The sequence below is a fragment of the Thunnus thynnus genome, chromosome 1 (genome assembly GCF_963924715.1).
Source record: "Thunnus thynnus chromosome 1, fThuThy2.1, whole genome shotgun sequence".
Taxonomy (NCBI): Eukaryota; Metazoa; Chordata; class Actinopteri; order Scombriformes; family Scombridae; genus Thunnus; species Thunnus thynnus.
The window spans coordinates 9,266,898-9,289,282 of record NC_089517.1 but is presented as its reverse complement, the minus strand read 5'-3'; the positions used below and the strand labels follow the sequence as shown (position 1 = coordinate 9,289,282).

The 22,385-nt window shown below is 39.7% G+C and overlaps 1 protein-coding gene across 15 annotated transcripts in view; it reads left to right on the top strand.

Annotated features, from left to right (window-relative positions):
* The window catches only part of madd (MAP-kinase activating death domain), a 52,327-nt gene that overhangs the window by 13,428 nt on the left and 16,514 nt on the right, over nucleotides 1-22,385 (top strand). For 7 of the 15 annotated variants that reach the window (XM_067576448.1, XM_067576520.1, XM_067576077.1 and 4 more), the window contains exons 4-21: nucleotides 325-628; nucleotides 2,232-2,363; nucleotides 3,162-3,275; nucleotides 3,434-3,514; nucleotides 6,683-6,855; nucleotides 6,965-7,200; nucleotides 7,314-7,470; nucleotides 7,596-7,699; nucleotides 7,882-8,087; nucleotides 8,375-8,628; nucleotides 8,879-9,018; nucleotides 9,772-9,873; nucleotides 16,193-16,301; nucleotides 16,440-16,626; nucleotides 16,962-17,112; nucleotides 17,496-17,699; nucleotides 19,130-19,180; nucleotides 22,124-22,227. In XM_067576448.1, the coding sequence (XP_067432549.1) occupies nucleotides 325-628; nucleotides 2,232-2,363; nucleotides 3,162-3,275; nucleotides 3,434-3,514; nucleotides 6,683-6,855; nucleotides 6,965-7,200; nucleotides 7,314-7,470; nucleotides 7,596-7,699; nucleotides 7,882-8,087; nucleotides 8,375-8,628; nucleotides 8,879-9,018; nucleotides 9,772-9,873; nucleotides 16,193-16,301; nucleotides 16,440-16,626; nucleotides 16,962-17,112; nucleotides 17,496-17,699; nucleotides 19,130-19,180; nucleotides 22,124-22,227 (2,809 nt within the window). Of the gene's footprint in view, nucleotides 1-324; nucleotides 629-2,231; nucleotides 2,364-3,161; nucleotides 3,276-3,433; nucleotides 3,515-5,725; nucleotides 5,783-6,682; nucleotides 6,856-6,964; nucleotides 7,201-7,313; nucleotides 7,471-7,595; nucleotides 7,700-7,881; nucleotides 8,088-8,374; nucleotides 8,629-8,878; nucleotides 9,019-9,771; nucleotides 9,874-12,452; nucleotides 12,513-16,192; nucleotides 16,302-16,439; nucleotides 16,627-16,961; nucleotides 17,113-17,495; nucleotides 17,700-19,129; nucleotides 19,181-22,123; nucleotides 22,228-22,385 lie in introns of all 15 variants that reach the window. The other 8 variants (XM_067576005.1, XM_067576235.1, XM_067575680.1 and 5 more) reach the window with 5 other exon arrangements.

The following is a 22,385-nucleotide window of genomic DNA, read 5'->3' as shown; positions in this document are numbered from 1 at the left end:
TATTTGTGGTGTGTTTCATTTAGATCCTTTGAGCCTCCTCAGCTAGTGCTCAAACTGTCAATTAACAAAATACTCACATTTTTCTACTTTAATAGATCTATTGTTTAAACCATTTATCAAGCTAAAAATCCAGACGTTCACTTGTTCCAGCTTCTCATAGTTGAGGAATTATTGCTTTTACTGCTCTGTTTTTATAAGGCATTTTCACTATTTTTTCACCTTTTCATAAATTAAAAGATAAAATGACAAGTTAATTATTAATATAAAGGAAAAACTGTTGTTTAACGAGAGGTCTGACTGTACACCTGTTCATATCCTCTTCAGGGACACCATGTGGCGAGTGTTCACCGGGGCGCTGTCGGTGGAAGAGAAAGGCAGCCAGCTGCTGGCAGACCTGCGAGAGATTGAATCCTGGGTGTACCGGTTGCTGCGTTCACCTGTGCCAGTGGCGGGTCAGAGGCGCGTGGATGTGGAAATGCTTCCCCACGAACTCAAACGGCCTCTCACCTTTGCACTGCCTGACAACTCCCGCTTCTCCATGGTCGACTTCCCCCTCCACCTGCCCTTAGAGCTGCTGGGTGTGGATGCCTGTCTGCAGGTTCTCAGCTGTGTCCTGCTAGAGCACAAGGTAAGCACAGGATGTGAAACGTCTCTTATCGATCATCGCCGAGGCTTATTTCTTTGTTTTCCTTACTGTTTTTTAAAAAAAGCAGGAAGAGGAGCAGTGTGTTCTGCTTTAGATTGCAACCAAATCACCTTTGGGATTTTATTTAAGGCTGAAGTGATTGTTTCAAGGGGAAGCAAAACTATATTTAGTATATTGTGGTTGGTCAATGGGTTCTTCTGGAGTGCAGCTGCGTGTCCCCGCCTGGACAAAAAACTTGAGATCTCTTGAGAAATACCCTGAGTGACCTTCACCCGGCATTTTCTGTTTGATATAGTCTCCCTGATGCCATTTCAGTGAGATGGGGATAAAGCATGATGGGTAAAAAAGGAGCCTGCATATAGCGCACTCACTGTATGACTGAGAGGAAAGACTCTTCATCTCTGTCTCTCTTATCTTTAACACTAGAAGCATTAGCAGGGATGTAACTGAATCCTTGTTTGGCTGCTGCTGGTGTAGTGTTCTGTTGTTGCTCTTAGTTTACAGTGACATCGATACTAGGGATGCAACTAACCATTATTTAGATTTTTTTTCTCAATAGATAAATTGTTTTGTCTGTAAGATGTTAGGAAATAGTGAAGAATGTCGTTATAATTTCCCAGAGTTAAAGGTGACGTCTTTATATGTCTTGTTTTGTTTGATCAACAGTCCACAACCCAAAGAAAATCAGATCACCATCATGTTTGACAAAGAAAAGCATTAAATCATCTCATTGGAGAAGCTGAAACCAGCAAATTTTTGGCATTTTTGCTTGAAAAATGACGATTATTATCAAAAGAGTTGCCAATTGATTGACTAACTGATTAACTGACTAATTGTTGCAGCTATAATTGATACACAGACTCATTTACAGTGATCCCACAATCAAATCTGAGGCTCACATCTGCAGGCCATTTTCCTGTTTTTCAGTTGTTTTTTTTGTCAATCTCAGTGTTAACATATCCCTCCCCCCCCTCTCATTTTGTCAACGTCTGTGTGGAACTGCATCTTAAAATGTAGATTGATTTAGAAAGTCAGATTTAATAGTGCATCCATGAGCAGTTATTAGTTACATCATGACTTTGCCGTTGTCTGCGGACCACCCGCACTTTATACATCACAACGAATAAATTCTCAACTTATGGGAGACGCTGCCGTCACGTCTTGTATTCAGTCATTTTAGGCTTTTGGAGAAGAATTCAATACATCATTAAATTCAGTCGGGCTGAACTAAGTGCTGCCTAAAAGGCAGAATGACTGAGAAGCTGAGAGTCACTTCCTGTCGAGCACTCAATGCTGCCAAATGAATTTTTCATAAAAGTCAGTTTTTAATATTGCTGTTATGAATTCAAGGTAAAATCGTGTTCACACCTTTTTTTATCTGATGGTCAAAAAGAGGAAATATGTATAGCTTAGACTTCTTGCTCTGGACAAACCATTATTTGTCCAATCGTCCGTCTATTTAAATGTGACTGTATAAACACCCACCAGTTTTTATGAACATTAACGTTTGTAGTTTTTACATCTATGTACTTTATGCCTGTTGTGTTTTTCAGTCATGTTTTATGTTTTTTTTCTCTTTTCTCAGGTTATTCTTCAATCCAGAGATTACAACGCTTTGTCTATGAGTGTAATGGCCTTTGTTGCCATGATCTACCCTCTGGAGTACATGTTCCCCGTCATCCCCTTACTGCCGACATGCATGGCCTCAGCTGAACAGGTAAAACTCATCATTGGTCATTAGATGATTTATGTGTTTATCTTTAATTTTACCAAGCAGTAAAGATGTTTTTGTGGGGTTTGGGGGTCATGGCAGCCAAGTTTCCATCCATATTAAATGCAAATTGTAACCACATTTAGAGAAAATTAGCAAAAGAAAATGTGAATTAATCAGTTTCCATCCACCACTGTTATGCGAATATTTGGAGTTGGCATCGTCAAGATAATCATTTGTCGTCTCTAATATATTCTCCAGTCTGGTGCCATTAAACCAATTGCAAACCAACAAATGGGACGATGTAATTACAAAGAGCGTCAACAGTCAAACCTCAAATGATGGAAAACCAAGTGGAAAACATGATGGAAATATGGCATTCGTTTGTTTCTTTGTTTTACATCATGATGTATTCATTAAGTCTCCACTCCATTGCATTTTTTCATGTTTTGTTTTTATCGATATACTTTTTCCACCTCAGCCAAGCGTAAAAACATTTCGAGATATTCTGACTTTTTTGAATTTCTGTTGTTTCCAATCAGGTTTTTTATGCACAAATAAAAACAGGTCAGTGGAAATTCATGTAGTGTAGAGAGACAGGAAACTTAGGGAAAGAGAGAAGGGTATGATGTGCAATGACGGTCCCCCAGCTGGAATTGATCCATGGATGTCGCAGTTATGTGCTATGTATTTTAACCGTTAGGCTCCCGGAGCGCCCTACGCATGCTATTTTTAACTGAAAATGTTTTCTGTTGAGGCAACATCAAATTGTGACTGATTGTTCTGTTTTTTTCCTCTGCACAGCTCCTTCTTGCCCCCACTCCCTACATTATAGGTGTGCCAGCTAGCTTCTTCCTCTACAAATCTGATTTCAAAATGCCAGATGATCTGTGGCTTGTGGACCTTGACAGCAGCAAGGTAAGTACATCAACACGGTGTTCTGCCTGTTTCCAGATGTCCAGATTAAATTTACAGATCAAGGCTAATTGGTATGCTATTGGAGGGACATGTATTTTTGTATAATTAGATTTTCAAATAAATTTAGAGTATAATTGACTCGTTTTTTTTATCTGCAGGTTATAGCACCCACCAATGCAGAGATTCTACCACCTCTTCCAGAGCCTGAAGCCGGCGAGCTTAAGAAACATCTGAAGCAGGTACTGTATGTGATACGTCTGATTTTGGCCTCATAGATTTTTATCAGTGTAACATTTTCTGATTCTGCTGAGTCAGTCAGGGCTCTGCCCAAAACCAGTGAGAATACTGGTACATATAAGACATTTGCAGAGACATTTCTGGAATCCAGGTACTGCTTAGGACTGTTACGTGATTTTACTCCTATATATAAACGTAAAACTTCTCTTTCAGCTGTGTGAAGAGTAGGGGCTTCCTACTTCAGCAGAGTTGTATGTATTGTATTGAAAGAGTGTGAGAGCATTGGAAATGGGTTTTGTAGTGCACTAACATAAACAAATGTTTTTTTCTTTCCTTCCCCCACGCCCCCGTTTTCTTTGCATGCTCTAGCTGTTGGAGGTAAAATCAGATCTTTGGACCCTGCTATCCCAGCAAAACCTTTAGTAATACTGGTAGTAACTAACTCCCTCTAACCCCAATTATCTTACATAACATCAGAATCTGGTTCTGATTCATGGAAACACCCCCCCTCTTTATCCTTTCTTCCACACTGTGATCAACACCATTAACATGTTTCTCCCAAGTTCATTCACATCCTATAGAGCGTAGCAAATATAGAAACCTGACTGCTCAGTGCTCTTGTCGGCCATGGCCAAACTATTAGAGGTTGTTTCTCCTCGTTTTGTAAAAATGGGTATGAATTAATTATAATTTTAAATTGAACAAGTTCTCTATTTGAACAAAAATAGGCATCTTAAATGCCAGTGATGAATGAGATCCTTCTTTTGGTTTTCCACTTGTTTCGCTTTGAAGTGAGACCAACAGAGGAACGGGGTTATAACCCTGAATGAGATTCTAAAATTAATTGATATTCACTTTTTAATCATATGTTTAAATGGCACAGAGACATCACTGAAACCTATGTTTAATATTGTCCTTTCCAAAAAATAATTGGTTTCTGCTGGTAAGAGTTTTCTAGGTTATATTAGTAACTTTAAATACATAAAACTTTCTCAAACTCACTCTTTCTTAAACTGTATTTTATTCTTTCATTAAATACAAGCAAATCATCACTTGTCACATATGCTCTTTTCAAACAATCTAGAGGTTTATATCCTTACATACACTCAGTCTTGTTGGATATGTCTTGAATCAGAGCCGGTTCGGTTGCTGTGTGTGATTAGGAGCTCTTTCCCCGTGTGCGGATGTGTGACTTAGAGGCTGGTGTGTAGGAATGTGCAAAGCCTCTGTTTAGCAGTTGTATATTTGGAAAGAAGCACACACTATTGATATCTGTGAATGGAGAAAATGTCACTGGAGATGGTTTTAACTGATTATCTGAAGACTGTGATGCCAAAGCAGAATGCTTTCGATGTGAGAGTCACTGAAAATACTTGCACTCGAGACTAAAATAAATCAATTCCAACTAGGAACTGATTTATTTCCTTTATTTACTTATAAAGTGGTTGTGGTATTATTTCTGTTCACCCAACTTTTTTTTTTTTTTTTTTGAACAATTAGGAGCTACAGTTAAGGCTTTTTTGCTACAGGTGTTTTAAACGTGCAAGTATTTTATCTGTGTTTCTGAAAAGATCTGCTGTTTTGTATCTGTCATCACCATTCCATCGTAACCACTGGTTCGTCCCAGTTGGTCATCATGGATGACCTTCATGTGTCTTTTTAGTGGCTGGATTGTAAAGGTGAAGTCTGGTTTTTGGTTACATTATTGCTTTGTCTTTGTCTCTCACTGTCTTTCATGTTGACCATAAAAAAAAAAAAGTCTGTTCTTTTCTCGTATTCCTCTTTCTCTCTCTCGCTCTTTTCTTCCCCCAAACTTTCTCTTTCTTCACCCTGTTCTTCTCTCGCTCTACTGGCCGTCCATCACGTTTTCAAGACAAACACAAAAATATTTTCTTATCTCCTTTCTTCAGTAAATTCATAGATTTGAAAGACAGCCAGGAATATTTCCTTGCACCTACAAATCAAAAACAACACGAGCATTTTGTTCATGAAGTAGGATCTTTTTGACTCACATTTGGGTGGCACCAAAATAGACTTAATAGCTGTCAGCAAAAACTGACAAAAAGGGAAGTACTGTTGAAAGGAGACAAAGAAAAGAAAGGGAAAGGGCCATGGTTCTGACCCTTCCGTCGTGCTGTTCCAGTGTCACTCACTAAATTATCATCCCAGGCCTTCATGTGACTCTCCTCGCATCTCTCTTATCCCCTTCCTAGTGTCTGGTTAGGTTGACCGTGATCACCCAAAAGCAGATCTTCTCCTCTGAAAATAAGGTTACTCATTTCTCCTCCTGTGGAATGTGTAATGCCCCTGCACGGATATCTTCTCTCTCACATTATTTTTGCTTGTCTCTACTACTTGTCTCTATTCTCAAGACTTGAATAAAATGCATAACAGTGTCGCAGAATGATGCGGACCAGTTTTTGATACACTGCTTAGCTCTGGCTTGAGCATGACTGAATGTGCGTGCATCTATCTTGGCATCAGTGAGTGTTCTTGTAACCAAAACAAGATATGATGAAGCTAATCACTTTGACAAAGTTAACATTCATCCAGACCCAGCAACTTAATGTTCCATTATGCTAAGCTAAACATTGACACTTGAGTCTGCAGCAGTTCCCTCAAAGCAAACCATGCATAGTGACTGACTTCCCTTGTGCTCCTCCTCTCCAAAATGACACACCCACCACAGGCATCAACATGCACAAATCTAACGCCCTAGTTACTGTACATCCTGAGAGAAAAAGTGAAATCGTGGAAGTGAAAGTAAATGGTGAAACCGGGGAAAGTCTGTGCCTGGACCCCATTATTTAGCAAGAGAAAATGGCACAAATTCATTTATTATTTTTTACCTCATTATATCAAACTCCTTTTTCACACTGCTGTGCAGCAGAGATACTTATTAGAGATGTACAGTATGTGTAGATTCCTCTCAGCAAGTCAGAGAGATCACCCCTGAATATGATCGCTTAAACTAGACACCTTTCTAGCAGGCAATCGCTGAATTGTTTTCCCTCTTTTTCATTGGCAAATGATTATATAATGTCCCCTAAAGTGTAAAAATATTAACTAAATGTTGATGCCAATCGTGGGAGTGGTTCATCACAGCGCTCTTTTTTTCTTTCTAGCTCCCCTGCAAGGTTTATAATTTGTGTCACTGCCACCTATTCTAGGCCTTGGCCAGTATGAGTTTGAACACCCAACCCATTCTGAACCTGGAGAAGTTCCAGGAAGGTCAGGAGATACCCCTGCTCCCACCTGGACGAGATAAAGCTTCGCCATCCTCCACGGAGTTCAACCCCCTGATTTATGGCAACGATGTTGATTCTGTGGATGTAGCCACCAGGTAAGCCTTGTGTCTTGCTATTGTCCATTTGTCATGTTTCAAAATAAATTCATTTGTCAACATGAAAATAAAGAAATATTAAAGCAAAATAACGTCTTTGTTTTTACAGGGTTGCCATGGTACGGTTCTTCAACTCCCCGAATGTTCTCCAGGGGTTCCAGATGCACACTCGGACCTTGCGTCTCTTCCCCCGTCCTGTGGTGGCTTTTCAGTCGTCGTCTTTTCTTGCATCTCGGCCACGGCGTTCTTGCTTTGCAGATAAACTGTCTCACACCCAGGCAGTGGAGTTCTATGGAGAGTGGGCTTTGAATCCCACCAATCTCGCCTTTCAGAGGATACATAACAGTAAGACTCCATACAAGATGATAGTAGTTGTTTTTTCCTGCCTGACTTTGCATTACATAAAGTGCATTATAACAAGTAAAGAGTGTTAACTCTACACTATGCACATGTTTCAGATGTGTTTGACCCCTCCTTAATTGGTGACAAACCCAAGTGGTATGCTCACCAGCTACAGCCAGTGGTCTACCGGGTGTACGATGGAAGCTCCCAGCTGGTTGAGGCTATGGCTGGTCCTTTAGAGGACGAGGGCAACGAATCTGACCCCACAGACAGGTAAGGAAGAACCAGATCCTTGTCATCGTAACAATTCACTTCAGTCTGCTTAGCTGAGTTTATGAGGTTTACCAAATCTTTGCCGTCAGTCAGCTTTTGGTGATGAGAAATGTAATTTGTTGCAGTGGAAGTGACAGTGAGGCATACGATGACTCCAGCTCTTCCTACTCCTCACTTGGAGACCTTGTGAGTGAGATGATCCAAGGAGACATCCAGGGAGACACGCCGAGTAAGTTTGACAGTGAAAGGTTTAAATGAATCATTTGTTCGGTCACTGACTGTGGTTCCATTGTTGTCAAGTGAGACTTTGGAGCTTACATGCCCCCTTGTGAGATTCCTTTGTAATTTCTTTTTGTTATTACAAGATACATGCTGACCACATTCATCTTGTTGTATTTTACCTTGACGCAGGCTTAGAACCACATACCCATGCTGCACTTGGAGATGCAAGTGAGGTCGAGTTTCAAGATTTCCAGGACATCAGGGAAGGCCAGAGTTCGGAGGGTCCACCCAGTGGGGACGGACCTGCCGAACCTTCTGATGGACAACCCCTTCGCTCAAGCTCCAGCACAACTGCAAGCTCAAGTCCCAGCACAATCATCCAGGGGGTCAACCATGTGAGTGATGCCTCAAATCATTTGTGAAAATTGTAGTTTTTTTTCCTCATTTCTTATTTAGGCTAAGTGAAGAAACTGAATATGTAATATTTTGATTAATAATTTGATTTGCATACTTATTCATGTTTCACTACTATAATATCTTAACTTTTGACATGAAGCATAATGTTTTCAATCAGACGAATTAATGTGGCCAACTAGAGTTTAATGCAGAATTAACACATTGAAATAATAGATATAATCCTGATGAAAACCACAGATTAATCCTTGTGCTGATATTTTTTCAGGAGCAAGGGGAAGCACCTGAAATGGAGGCATTACCAAGTGCCGCCTTACAGAATCCTGTCCCAGGACTGGGCAGCCAGCCGTTCCTCAGAGCTCCAGCTGAAGCTGGCCTGGTGGACCCAGCCAACAAAAAACAAGAGTATGACAACCCATACTTTGAGCCTCAGTATGGCTTCCCCTCTGAGGATGACCCTGATGCAGAAGAGCAAGTGGAGTCATACACCCCTCGATTCAACCAGAACCTCAATGGCAACAAGTGTGTTATACTTGTTCATCACTTGAATGAATGCATCATCATCATTCAAATGGGCTCTCTGACCATCCATGCAATGTTCAATATCAAAACCCAGCATGTCATATTAATCTCTCCATTCATGGTGGTCTTGAATCTTTGGTGGTGTGATGTTGTGTTGTGACTTGAATGCTTGAATGTGTTTCCCATATTTTATGTGTATGTTACTGTGTCTGTGAGGCACCGCTAATGTCTTCTGGTTATTTTTCTCAAGGGCACAGCGTCCTTTACGTCCCAGTAGTCTGAGGCTCCCCGGTGAGTCTGACGGGGAGGGAGATTCTCGCAACAGCTCGCCAAACTCCACTATTTCCAACAGCAGCAATGATGGATTTGGAGGACTCATGTCCTTTGCTAGTAAGAATATTTGAAGTCATTTTGTTTGTTTTTTTCAGCCATTTCTTTGCCACGTAGAAAGTGGAGTGATTTTTGATGATGAAGAATTGGAGAAAAGTACTTGTGAGATCACGTTCATCCATTCTTAACACCCCATTTTAGATTCAACACACCCAGTTTACGTATTCTATAAATATGACTTTTTCTTGTACATTGTGGACAGAATTACTACATTTTCTCTGGAAAAGAAAGAAAGAACTGCTGTTGCAATGACTGTACATAGCATTTACTAACTCAAAAAATGGGATTTAGTGTTAAATTACTCTTTGAGAGATGGGTTACATCAGAAGGTTTGGTTTTATAGGAAGTTTTAGTCTTTAATTGTGGATATGGACAATTACATATTTACTCTACAGAATTACTTGATTTTCTCTGGAAAAGAAAGAGACAAGGATCATCAGATAAAATAGACTGTGCATAGAATTTACTAACCCAAAAAAGTGGATTTAGTGTTAAGTTACTCTTAGAGAGATGAGTCTTTAATTGTGGATATGGACCAATTACATATTTACTCTATTCAATTTAATAATTTGTTTTCCGACAGCTGGGTCAGTAGCCTCTTGTTACTGAAAGAGAGAAATTTGTGCCTCTCTCATTGATAGCACACCAACGTTTATATGAAGGTTGAATAGCGCTGAATTATGATGCCTTTGGTTTTTGCATGATCATTAAAATGTTCCTATTTCTGATTATGTTATCATTTTTTCACTACAGGCAACCTTTACAAGAACCACGGCACCAGTTTCAGCCTGTCCAATCTCGCTCTTCCCAACAAAGCAGCGAGGGAGAAATCGACGCCTTTCCCGAGTTTAAAAGGTACGACAACACAGCCGAACTGACCACTTTTACATCTGTTCAGCTTTCTTCTGGTGTGTTTCTGTCATTTTATTCTCTGTCCCAGTTGTTGCATTTGTGGTTTCAAGGGTAATAAGAAACATGATCATAAAATGTGTTGATTAGGACGTAAAGGTAGGGAGAGGTGAGAAGTTACTGGATAAGAGTAAAAAAAGGAGATGCGCTGATTTGCCTTAAACATCTTTGTTTCTCTGATCCACTCATCTTTTTTTTATTATTGGCTTCATCATTGGTTGCAGTCATGTACATGTTTATTAAGAGATTTTTTTTTTAAATCCTACTTTATACTTATCTACACTTGAATACCATGATGAATTATAAATAATTAACAAGTATTAAAATGGTTATAGCTCTATGTATGGTCTGCATTACTTATTCACTAAAAAGTAAACCATGCATCTTTACATTTCTTAAAAGCATAGTATTTTTATTCAATATTTTTAAATTTCAACATTTAAATTTACTTTCTGTCCTTCTCTGCCTTTTTTTTTCATTTCTTTTTCTAAATTATGTGTAAAAGAATATTTTGATTTTGATATTGAGGAGGAGATGGAGCAAGCAGGTTTGTAGAGATATTTTTATAGCCTGACTTTCTTCCCTCTGGATTGCCAAACAGATATGGCACTATTTTAAAGGAGAATATTGAGGATATATCAAACAAAAGTTTTTCTCTCATGAAGTCTAAAAGGAAAAATCCACTCAAAAACAGACATCGCATTTATTGTTGCCAGGGTTTTGCAACTTGTTCTCCGTCTTAAGAGATGAGCAAGTTTTTCCCATAAATATGCAACTTATGTCAGGGGCTTGAGTTTGTTATTCATGCACCAACCTATGTTTGGAGTGAACTTATATGAACTAATGTTTGTACAGGTGTCTTTTGCAAAGTGATAAATGTCACAAAACAGTGTGAAAATGCAGTTTTCCAAGCAAACAGTAGGAGCTGAGAAAAAGAAAGCAATCCAAACCAACTGCAGAACATGTGGTTTTATGGGTGTTAGGACTCAGATATTGATGTCAGATCATATAAACAGCAGTTACATGCGCTTGAAATACTGAGTAAAAAAAAAAGAAAAGAATCCAACCACAGTCTCAGCTGATGCTCATATTCAGCTATTTATGAATGTATTAACTGTACCAGTGAAGGTAAACTATGCACAGCATAAACAAGTCATGTTTTGCTAAAGATACATGATATAAGATAGAAGAGGATATGACATTGAATATTTTATACTTGCTAGTGGCTAATATTTATGAATTCTTTTCAAAGATTACAAGGCCAGTATGAATTCTGTTTAGGCTGGATTTTCGCTTTAACTGAGAGAAAAAACAGGTGAAGCATGGTAATCTAACTCAATAGCTCCACTCCATGTGGAATAGCTGCCATAGAAATAAATGTTCTGTTCCTTTTGATTTTGATGTGCTTTGTCTTTGTTGTTCAGATGACCCTGACAGCCCGGGTATGTTATGTCTGGTGTGATAGTTTGTTTTAGACCCCCTGACTAGGCATTTATCTATCCTTGAAGTGACCTTTACCTATCCTACACCCTATATCTCAGCCTAGGACTAAGATAGAAGATACACCTTTAGTGTCATTCATGTATATCCATGCCTCCCCCCCCCGCCCCTGTTCCTTTGCCATTCCTCTCTGTGTGACTGGTGGGAGTCTTTTTGATGATGGAGACATTTATTAGTTAAAAGATTTCCTCTGTGACTGACAAATTGTTACTGGTGTGGCATCTGCTCATCCTTACTACTGCAAGAAGGATGCTCAGTCGCTTTTTAACCGTGTTTGCTTAATTAATGTGTTAATACAGTTACATATATGTGTGTTTGAATGACATTCACAGAAAGAGATGTCCTCAGTGAATGGAATCTTATTTCCCACCCGACTCCTTACTCTCATGCGTGTTTTGCTTTGCTTGCTTGTTTTGTGGCTTGCCATTGTTTTGTGTTTCCTTCCCTTTTAGAGGTCACGCACTATTTTAAACATAACCCATAAAAGATCAAAGGTTTTGTAATGTCCTTTTATGACTGTGTGTCAAGATAACCTTTTTGTTTTTGTGCTCAAAACAAGATTTATGTCTAGTAGTAGAATTTAGTCATGTACACATTCTGAAAAAACAACTCCAACTCCATCCGTTGCCCTAGATTTACATTTTCTGGACTGTTGAGTGTTATTCACATCAGGCTACTAATATAGATATGCAACAAAGTATGAGCTATGTACAGCTCCTACTTGGTACTGTTTGTAAAATGTTGAATGTGTTGTCAAACACATTGCATTAGTCATCTTATCGAACACTTTCAGGGTTGATACCATCATCAGTACATATTGTCTTTTTCTCTTCTCTGTCTGCCTATTTCTCTTTTTACTTTTTTGTTTCTTACTTACTTTATTTTTTTTTTTCTCTGTTTTGGCGCCATGTTGAGTGTGCATGTCTGTTGTGTTATGGGTTGATGTTCAGACTGGTTGTGTCTGGGCCGGTGTCCCTCTCTCTGTCCACCTTTTTCGCGGCACTAATTCTGGGTTTTGTGTGCAGTATTTGGGCTAAATTCTCTAATGGAGATAATTACAGAGGCCGGCCCGGGGAGCGGAGAAGGTGGGTTCTGCCCTTTTTATCGAGTGAGCTGCATGCTTCTCCAAGCCAGTCAACTACATCTCCCAGCATCCCCCTTCTGTCTATCCTCATTCCAGTCACAGTGTGTTTGTCATCAAAGATTCAGTGGAGCATATGGAGTCTGTTGTGTTATCACGCCGCCACTCATAGTGACTGTTGTCCTTCAGACTAACTATTATTTCACTTCACAGTTCACAATTTTATTTATTTAGATAGAACTTCATCACAAGCACGTTTTAAAGGACTTAAGAAGAAAAAATATGTCTAGAGCTAACATTGATAATCACAGGAATAAGTGAAACAATCTATTATGCAACACGTAACCACAGGGAAGCAGCACAAGACACAGAACAGGATGTTGAAGGGACAGATTAATAATAACTCATCTACCAGCATCTATTGTTTGTCATTGTTTCCCTGTCCTTTATGCTACCACAGAGTACAAATGGGGTTGGGCCCAATCATGCTGTAATTGTGCTGTGCACAATGAACAGTAACTACAGTAATATTATGCAAATCTTGAACCTTAGTGGGTGAAATTATTTTTTCTCATCAGAAAACTAATTTCAGACTTTTGCCAGGCAAGATACTGGTTGTGTAGATGGTTGTTCATGTTGTTAGAAAAAACAGAAAGTCTTTACTGTCAGTGCTGTTATGTCTCTAGTTTTCTGAATATTTTCAGTGATTACCGTGGATCTAGAACAATATATTGAACATTTTAGAAATGTACTTTCATTTGTACTGTAGGATCTGTAGCTGGAAGTGAATTGTGTCTGTTATATTGTGTTATCTTCATGAGGTTTTTTTTTTTTTATCCCATTGTTAGCTGTGTAGCTACTGTATGCTTATCGAAAACACTAAACCAACGATACTACATAGAGTCATCTGTGGCTCTCCACCACAGTTTCATCACATTCATCACAGAATCAAAAATGACAACAATCCCATTATGAAATCTTAAATCAGTTGATGAAGTTGGTTAATTACTCTCATCATTCTGGACAGTATTTTATCCAGTGCAAAATTATAGGAGGTGGGTCAGAATAGACTGTGTATTTCTTAACCTGTTTACCTGCTCATTAAATCAGTTAATTGAGTATTAAAATAAGGACCCAGCGTAGTGCCTGTGTAGAGAGCCTGCTTGTCACTCAAATTGCCTTTAAGGCTTACTTTTTCTTATTACGCACAAGTTTCAATCAGGAGTGCGTCGTGTGAATGATTTGCTGATCCATCAAGTTGGCCAAACAATTTTCAGTTCTGCCAAAATGCCCCACATAACATGGGCAGAGCTGATGAAATTCAATAACAGAAATGCTTAGATTTCTGCCCTCAAGAGACTTTAATTATTGGTCGACAGGTATTTGGTGCTCATATTTCATATTTTCACAGATGTCCTCCCACTTACTGAATAACACATGCAATGTTTAAATCCTCATAGCTGCCATATAGAAAAAAAAATCCTTAGCTATAAACTGTAAAATTGCATTTATAATATTTTTTTTATGTATTTTGTCACTTAATGACTTACTATGAAGGACTGTGTCTAAGTTCAGCCTGGCGAGTTCAGTTCAGGCTGAAATCGGAATGATGTTGGCAGACTTGCTTTTCGTATGCTGGCGATGTGCCAGGCATCTGTTGGCTAAGTTAACAATATTTTCTAATTTGTTGGTGTGCTGACATGATTGTGCAGTTGCATTTAAGCTTTTGCTGGCTCACACTTGGGATTCACTTCCACATCTTCCTTGTTACTCAGGTTGACAAATCATTCGACCCTTAAGGCTAATTACCATTTAAGAAAGCCACAGCCTCTAAACATCCTCCATTGATAAACCTCTGGACTCTTGTAGCTTTTGTAAGAAGCCACATTTGAAAGCTGGGGCCTGGCCAAGACTTGCAGGCCATTCTGCAAAAGATATTGATGAAGGCCCCCAGCCAGACACCCCATCGGAGCTACTTCTCTGTTTGTTACTAATAAAACTTTTCCACTTAGCCTGAGATATGTGTAACCCATGCTCATGGTGGGAAAAAATATCCATAAACCATCTCCAATCTCTTCCTCCGGTAATGTTTATCATACTCATAAAGAGCCTCAAGTGCCTTGTGTTTTATGTCTTTTGTCTCTCTACTGGAATCATAACAAAACAATATGGTTTTTATACAAAAACCTGCTTGTGCAATCAAAGTATTAGTATTGTGGATAAAACCCAATTTCTTGTCCCCATGACACCCCAGCAACAATAATAAACAATAGATCCCTGCTGTCACATAAAACTGACAATAAGACAGCCTGTAATGACAGATGTCAGATCATTCCTCCTCTCCCACTGTCTCCATGCCTCAGAAACAAAATAGAGAAGTTTTGAGTTATATTGTAGCTTAGCGTGTTTAGTGAACTTGGACTGAAAAATGTATTTGGTGAATATGTGCCATGTTAAACAGGAGAACCGTGGATAACTTTTCATGACAACCTTCAGCACTTGTATTTGGAGTCTGTCCTGTCTCAATTAAAGTGACACATTTATGAGTGAGAAAGTTTTTAGTGTTTTATAAAAATTTTTTCCTTTTTAATAATTACGTGAACTGTTGCAACAAGTGCACATCTGCCCCTGAGCTTTGTCAGCACTCTCTGTGACATTTGATAACTTTCACGGTCATATATAATAACAGCAAAAGGGGACGAAGGTGAAAAAAATTCACATATGGGGAATTTATGTTGGCGTTAATGAGGGGAAAGCCTGAGATGTGGAAACGCTTTAATGTTTTAATAGCTGTGTGGAAAAAGGTATCACTAAGGTATAAAGCAGCAAGATATGACACTAATTAATGACCTACTTCATTAAATGCGGCAGTGGATTGGACTCAAACGGATCAGTCTGAGTCAAGTCTCATCTATTTATTCATTAGAGTCAGTTGAGTGAGATGATAGTTTCCTAAATGTTTTGAGCCTCTTTAATAATGATGCTAATGATAAATGATAAATTGATTGACCCAACCCCTACACACGGTCCACTTATAGATGCGCAGAGAGTCCCACAGCAGTGTGGCAATTAATTAAAATGAGTCAGCTTATGACCTTTTAAAGTATAACTTACTTTTTCTTATCATTCACTCATCTCCTTTTCTTTTGTGCATGAAATCACTGATGTAGTTGCTGTACAGAGTCTCCTCAGTCTGACCTCACATCTATCTGCTGCTAATGTGTGATGCCACCACCAAGAGCACCATTTGGACTCCTGTGTGTGTCTGTGTGTGTGTGTGTGTGTGTGTGTGTGTGTGTGCGCACTCCATGTCCCTGTTTGATTTGTCCTTCACCTCTCTTGTTGTAATAATAGACTCTAGCAGCTTCAGTAATTTGTATGTTCAGCAGTAGATAACCTACAGTAGAGTCCAAGTGTGTCTGTTGTCATAAAGTGATGCAAAATTCCTCCTTTTCTATTTGATGTGGTAGCTAGAAGAAAAAAAAAAAAAAAGACTAGTTTAAACGCTGTTTCCTTTTCTGGTTTACAGTGCCTGGTGAGCAAGTGCCTCTCTGTGTGTCCAGTCCAATTATATTGAGTGTTCTTCTGTCTAGTGTGCTAGTAGTTTGCAGTTTGTGTTTTGTTATTTTTTGTAATCTCACTCTGTGGTGTTCAGAGACCTCATTGATTTGGCTCTTCCACCAGGCGCACGTGCACCTCGGGCACTCGTGGATCAGAAGTCTTCTGTAATCAAGCACAGTCCAACAGTGAAGAGAGAGTCGCCCTCTCCTCAGGGTCGCGTCAACAACACAAGGTAATATAGTCTTTCAAATGTACAATATCTGTCTTGCAACATGGAAGATCAGAGCGTATTGTCAACGTATCAAAGTGGTGTTTTATAATTTCTTCTTAATTTCTATTATATGTCTGAAAACGTGTTATTTCGATACAGCGAGAACCAGCAGTTCTTAAAGGAAGTGGTGCAGAGTGTCCTGGACGGACAGGGAGTCGGCTGGCTCAACATGAAGAAAGTGCGCCGCCTGCTGGAGAACGAGCAGCTTCGTGTCTTTGTGCTCAGCAAGCTGAACAGAGCCGTGCAGTCGGAGGAAGACGCCAGACAGGAGATCATACGTGATGTGGTGAGATGATCGTTTTTACCCCACTGTAAACTCATGTACCAAGAAATACACATTATTAACAACAAAACCTTAAGAATAAAAGCACAAATGTCACATTTGCAAAACAGCCTAAAGGCACAACGTAGATGCTCTGCTATCTGTAGATTCTGTATGTTTTGCAGCATCTCAGTCGTAAGTAATTGATAAGCAAGATTAAGAAGTCGTGATCATGCTCAAGTGCACTCACACCAAGATCTTATGTTATTACTTGTATTCACAGCTCGATTTAAGAAAATATGACCTGTAGTGTTGCTTCTATTTTTCTGTCTAATCGAACTGTTGAACCTTGTTCCCAGGAGGTGAGCCGAAAGGTGTACAAAGGCATGCTGGACATCTTGAAGTGCACAGTTTCCAGTCTGGAGCACTCCTACACTAATGCAGGCCTTGGAGGAATGGCTAGTGTTTTCAGCTTATTGGAGATCGCACGCACACACTATCAAACCAAAGGTACGTTTCCTACATTTACCACAGGGATGCATACAGGAAATGCTTTTTTTTTTTGTTTTTTTTTTCCATTTATATACAAAATTGATTTTTATAAATTCTGCCAGCTCATTTTTCAAAGCTTTTGTACTGTGAAGCAAAACGGCAGTGGGCTTGTGCTACTAACACTTGTCCATGTCTTTGCATTGTGTTTGTATGAAGCTTTAGGCTGCGTGCTAGAGGTTAACCCACTAAAACATAAACTGTAATTATAAAAATTTCCTCACTGTTTTTCCTCCTTTGTCTGACAATCATGCTCCTCTCTTAGTTTGAACCTCTTCTTTTTTTTTCTTTTTCTGTAATTTTGATGAACTCTCTTTGGCCCCTTAATTTTGGTAACTTGGTAGACCCAGAAAAACGCAAGCGAAGCCCCACAGACAGTGCTGGAAGCCCAGGGAGTAAAGAGAGTCCTTCTGGTCGTATGGAGACCGCCAGACCTCAGGGCCTTCTGAATATTCCTCACCTGCAGCTGCCACACCACGCAACGGGCAGAGGAGCCCGCCATTTTGATACGCGGAGTCTGAACGAGGAGAACTTTATTGCCTCGATTGGTGTGTACACCACTCCGGCCCCGGTTGCATGTGCACTGTGAGATCCCTTACCCCGTCCCCTACAAGCTCATCAACCTCAGAACCAGTCCCCACCCCTCCTCCAACCGTCTCCAAGAAAGTCCCTTTCACTTGTCCCCGACAGATTCTTACAGGTGTTACAGTATTCCACACACTTTGACGGAAACACTGCTACTAAAATGGGCTTTCTAAAAATTTGAGCTTAGAATTAGCAATGTTGAAAAAATCATGTGATCCCACGCCAAATACTTGTATTCTATTCTTCTATTTCTGTGTCTTTTGAGGATTTCCAAAGTGTAATATTGGTATAAAATTTAAAATCTAAATTCAGAATTTGGCTTCAGTCAAATATTTGCCCTGTAAGCATGAAGAAGCCTTGAAAAGTGTCTGGAATATCACCCTGTGTACCAGCCTGGACTGCGTGTGTTTGTCTCCCCTTCCTTAAACATCTGTGCCCCTGTTTGCCTCCTCTCTGGAGTTCTGTTGTCAGCCTCTTAGCACCTTGAATGCATGTTTTTGTTTTTGTCTTCCAATACTTAAATCTGCAGTAGTGGACGAGGGAAACCAGAGGTATGCGCATCGATGGTAAAAATCGGTGTCTGTGCCTTTACTGCAGGTTTCTGCGAGGCGTGCTGTAGAAAACCGGCAGCTCCCTTTGCTCTCAGCATGGAGGGTGGAAGCATCACTCCCCAGTAAACAGTCCCAGTACAGAGACAAATTTCACTGTAGCAAGTGGTTTTGTTTCTATTGGTCACCAAAGAACCAACTGACTTAGAAAATCCGTTAAAATCCTTCTATCACTTAATTTTCTGAGAATTACTCTGGGTCTGTATACGGGGGACAAGTTCAGTCAACCACCCTGACACCTCTCCTACCTGCACCCTTTCTCTTCCTGTTAGAAGTTGCACCTTCAATTCTACAGAATGCTGTGAGATTTGCATCCCGGCTTCTGCAACTGCTCCATTTCACCTGCTGGCTAGTCGGCCTCTCAACCCCATCCCATGCTCTTTTCCAAACAAACCATCTCTTGCTCACCTTTGCTCTGGAGAGCCAGACAACTGCGATCTACGAATACTGACCTGTGGTCAGAGCCAAAGCTCATTCTGACGTCACTGTGTGGCTCTCCAGGACTTTGGGCCAGGAGCTTTGGGTGTGTTGTAATGTTACCTTAGTAGTTGTCACACACAATGGATCCAGCTTGACAAGACGATACTTTATTTTTCATTTTGTCCAGATTTTAACACAGCTACATGCAAACATTACAAAACATCCTCATTTAATAGTGACAGATTTCAAAATGCTTTCTTTGTTTTGTTTTGATTTCAATGCTCATCCACCATACATGCCTTTTCAACCTGCTCTCTGACTCTCTCTCTGTCTTTCTCTCCTTGCTTGCAATGCATCTTGGGTAGAATTGTGGAGCAAGCACCAGGATAAGCAAAAAGCTATGGAAAAACCACAGAGTAAGAGACTTTTCACACACCAAAAAAAAAAGAAAAAAAGATTGGGGTGTTCAGCTGTTGACCTTTTTTCCACCTTTTCAACTCACCAGTGTCTTTATACATCAACTGATGCAAAGGACTGTACCTAATAAGCATATAAAGTGGATAACCTGAAGAAATATAGACATACGAGTCTCGGTGTGAGATATTTGAGATCGAGATTGATAAATTGGATGGATTAAATACTAGAGCTAATAAAATTGTAGATGTGGATCAGGGTCATTTTTTACTTTTGTGTAAAAGTTAATGGGGTTTAAAATGGGAAGTGGAGAGGTAGGTATCTACCAACTGCACATGACACATTATGACATGCAGCAGTGTTGGTAGTGGTTATTAAACTGCCTGTATTTGCTATATGACAATTACACACTAATTTTACTTCCAAAAAAACTTGAGTCTTGAGATGGACACCGAATCTCGCCTCGGTGTCTTTTCTTTCCTTGCACAGATTGGTATCTTCTTTTTCCTCGCACACAGCAGTTCATCTGGCTTTATAATTGCTAGTTTTATTATTATACAGTATGTAATGACTTTTATTGAAGGAAAACTACATTTTATTATAATTTTGGTTTTATTTTTATTGTTAGGGGCATCTGTTTTATTGGTTGGGTTCTTTATGCTCACCAAAGTAGTTGCTGACATCTGGAATGTGGGAAGGAATATTATCATTGGTATTTGGAAAATAAAAATAAAACTGAACAGTAAAATTATTAACCTAATTGCCCATCGTAAACGTCCATCTCAGTAGAACAACCTCTACGTTCAGCTTTACTCGGTTCTACTGTTCTCTTCGTTGTTATGTGCACTCAGTTTCCTGTGCAAAGAGGGATTAGTAGTAATATTTCTGGTACGCTGTCTTTGGCTTTATCTCCAAATAAACTGGTTTAGATAATCTTGCTAAACTGTCAGCTTTTTAACAACCCGTACAATTGTCTGACCGCCTGTGCTTGTTGCGCCATTGGACCTACTTTTAACGATATCCAGGAGATCTCAGCAATTACTATGGTGATTACAGTGTTATCAAAACCGATTGAACAGATGGCTCGAGGGACAAAAATAAAACAAAAGTTGTAATAAACCATAGTTTTCCTTTGAAGTAATGGCAGTGGCTCACAAGGTTGGATGCAGAACCTACTGTAGAAACCAACATGTGTGCAAAAGCAATTCTTTCGCTCCACATTTATCCCTTCCACCTACAGTTTAGGCAGTTGTCAAATCAATTTTAAACCCAACAGAGACCCAACATTTTGAGCAAGCACTTGGAGACAGTGGCAAGGAAAAAAAACCCCATTTAACAGGAAGAAACCTCAAGCAGACCAGACTCCGAGTGGGTGGCCATCTGCCTTGACCAGTTGGGGAAAGGAAGAGAGGGGGAGAGAACAATGCAAGTTCCACATAGAGATGTCTAGTAGTTATAATGATAATAATTATAGCAGTGGGTGATGAGCAGGATTATGGGGGCAGTGGCTGGCTTACAATCAGAAATCCAGATTCAGCAGCCCCAGAAGCAGAAAGCACAGGAGGAGAAAGGAGAGACGAGAAAGCACAAGACTACAGGAGAGAGAACATGCTGAGTTAGTAACATGCATTAGTGGGACATGAATACGTACAGAGAGAGAGGGAGAGAGGAGCTCAGTGTATCATAGGAAGTCCCCCGGCAGTCTAGGTCTATAGCAGCATAACTAGGGTTTGGCCCAAGGCAAGCCTGAGCCCGCTGTAACTATAAGCTTTATCAAAAAGTAAAGTTTTAAGCCTCCTCTTGAACGTAGAAAGGGTGTCTGCCTCCCGGGCCCAAACTGGAAGATGGTTCCACAGAAGAGGAGCCTGGAGGCTCTTCCTCCCAGTCGTTAGACTGTATGTTATTCTCTACAACATTAAATATAAAAGCAGAAATGTTCTCTCGGGTGGATATCTTGCACAAAATCTGTCTGTTATTTGATTCTTGACATCAAAAAAATATGGGAACTTTTATGCTGTAGTCACTGGCTTAAGCTCAAGCAATATGTAATTTTGTTTTCCAGTGTTTTTTTTTTTTTTTTCCTCCCCCCTGAGACCATGCATCAAGATGAACAGAAATGAATTCCTGCTGCCCTGTCCTGCTCTTTTAACTGTTATTTTTTCCAGTTTCAAGTGGCTTGCTGTATATTTACAGCAAATATATCTACAGTTGCTGGTAAATTTAAGGCTGTATTTAAATTGTCTGCAAATGTTAAATGTTACAAAGAACTGAAAAAAAAAAAAAAAGCGTAAGGATCAACTTTCCACCGTGAAGGTGATAACATCAGACAAAAATGACAAAGTACAAATCACACTTGAAACAGAAAATGTCTCCTTTACCGTCCATCAGTTTGTCTGCATGCCTAACTGCCTGTGTCTGTTGGTTGTTTCTCGTGTAACTTGGGCCACATTTGCAGCATTGACTGAGAATTAATGTCACGCTCTTGCAGTTTTGTTTTCATTTGTAATTTTTCCCCTATTGTATCACACTCTGCTTGCCCCTTTGTCACTTCTCTTTCTGGTCTTTTAAAAGTTATTTTATAGATTATATAACTTGGTTATGAACTAGTAGAAGTTGTGAAAACATTTAATGAAATACGGTTTCTTACTCCTTCAGATTGTGTATAAAAGTCACCCTGTACAGTATTTTTATTTTAGCCAGAAGCAGTTTAAGGCTCTGAAGTCTTGGATACTAAATTAATTCACTGATGGAACTGAAAAGTGTTATACATTTTGCTTCATCGCAGTCGTAATGCAGTGTTTAAATAGAGGCTTTGGCACTTTAGATGGACGTAGTGTCAGTGTTGCTGTGCTGTGGTGGCTTCGAGTCAGGCGACTCACAATAAGGTAAGATAGTGTTGTTGAAACGTTCATGAAAACACGCTGAAGATTGTGTGTATCCCTCAGGGTCTGAAGGAGCGAAGCAGCAGCGCCCCCAGGTGACTGATGCAGAGGAGAAGAAATCACAGATTAGTGCTGATAGCGGCCTCAGCGTCACATCTGGATCTCAGGTTTGTTACGTGAAAACATGTTGACGTTGTCTAGTGAATCAAATGAGTGTGAAAGCTTAAGTAAATAAACAAACAAAAACTAATATCACAGTCCAACACACTGAGATGTTGGTTGCACACACAACCTCCAGGCCTGAGACTGATCCTCAGTTTCACCA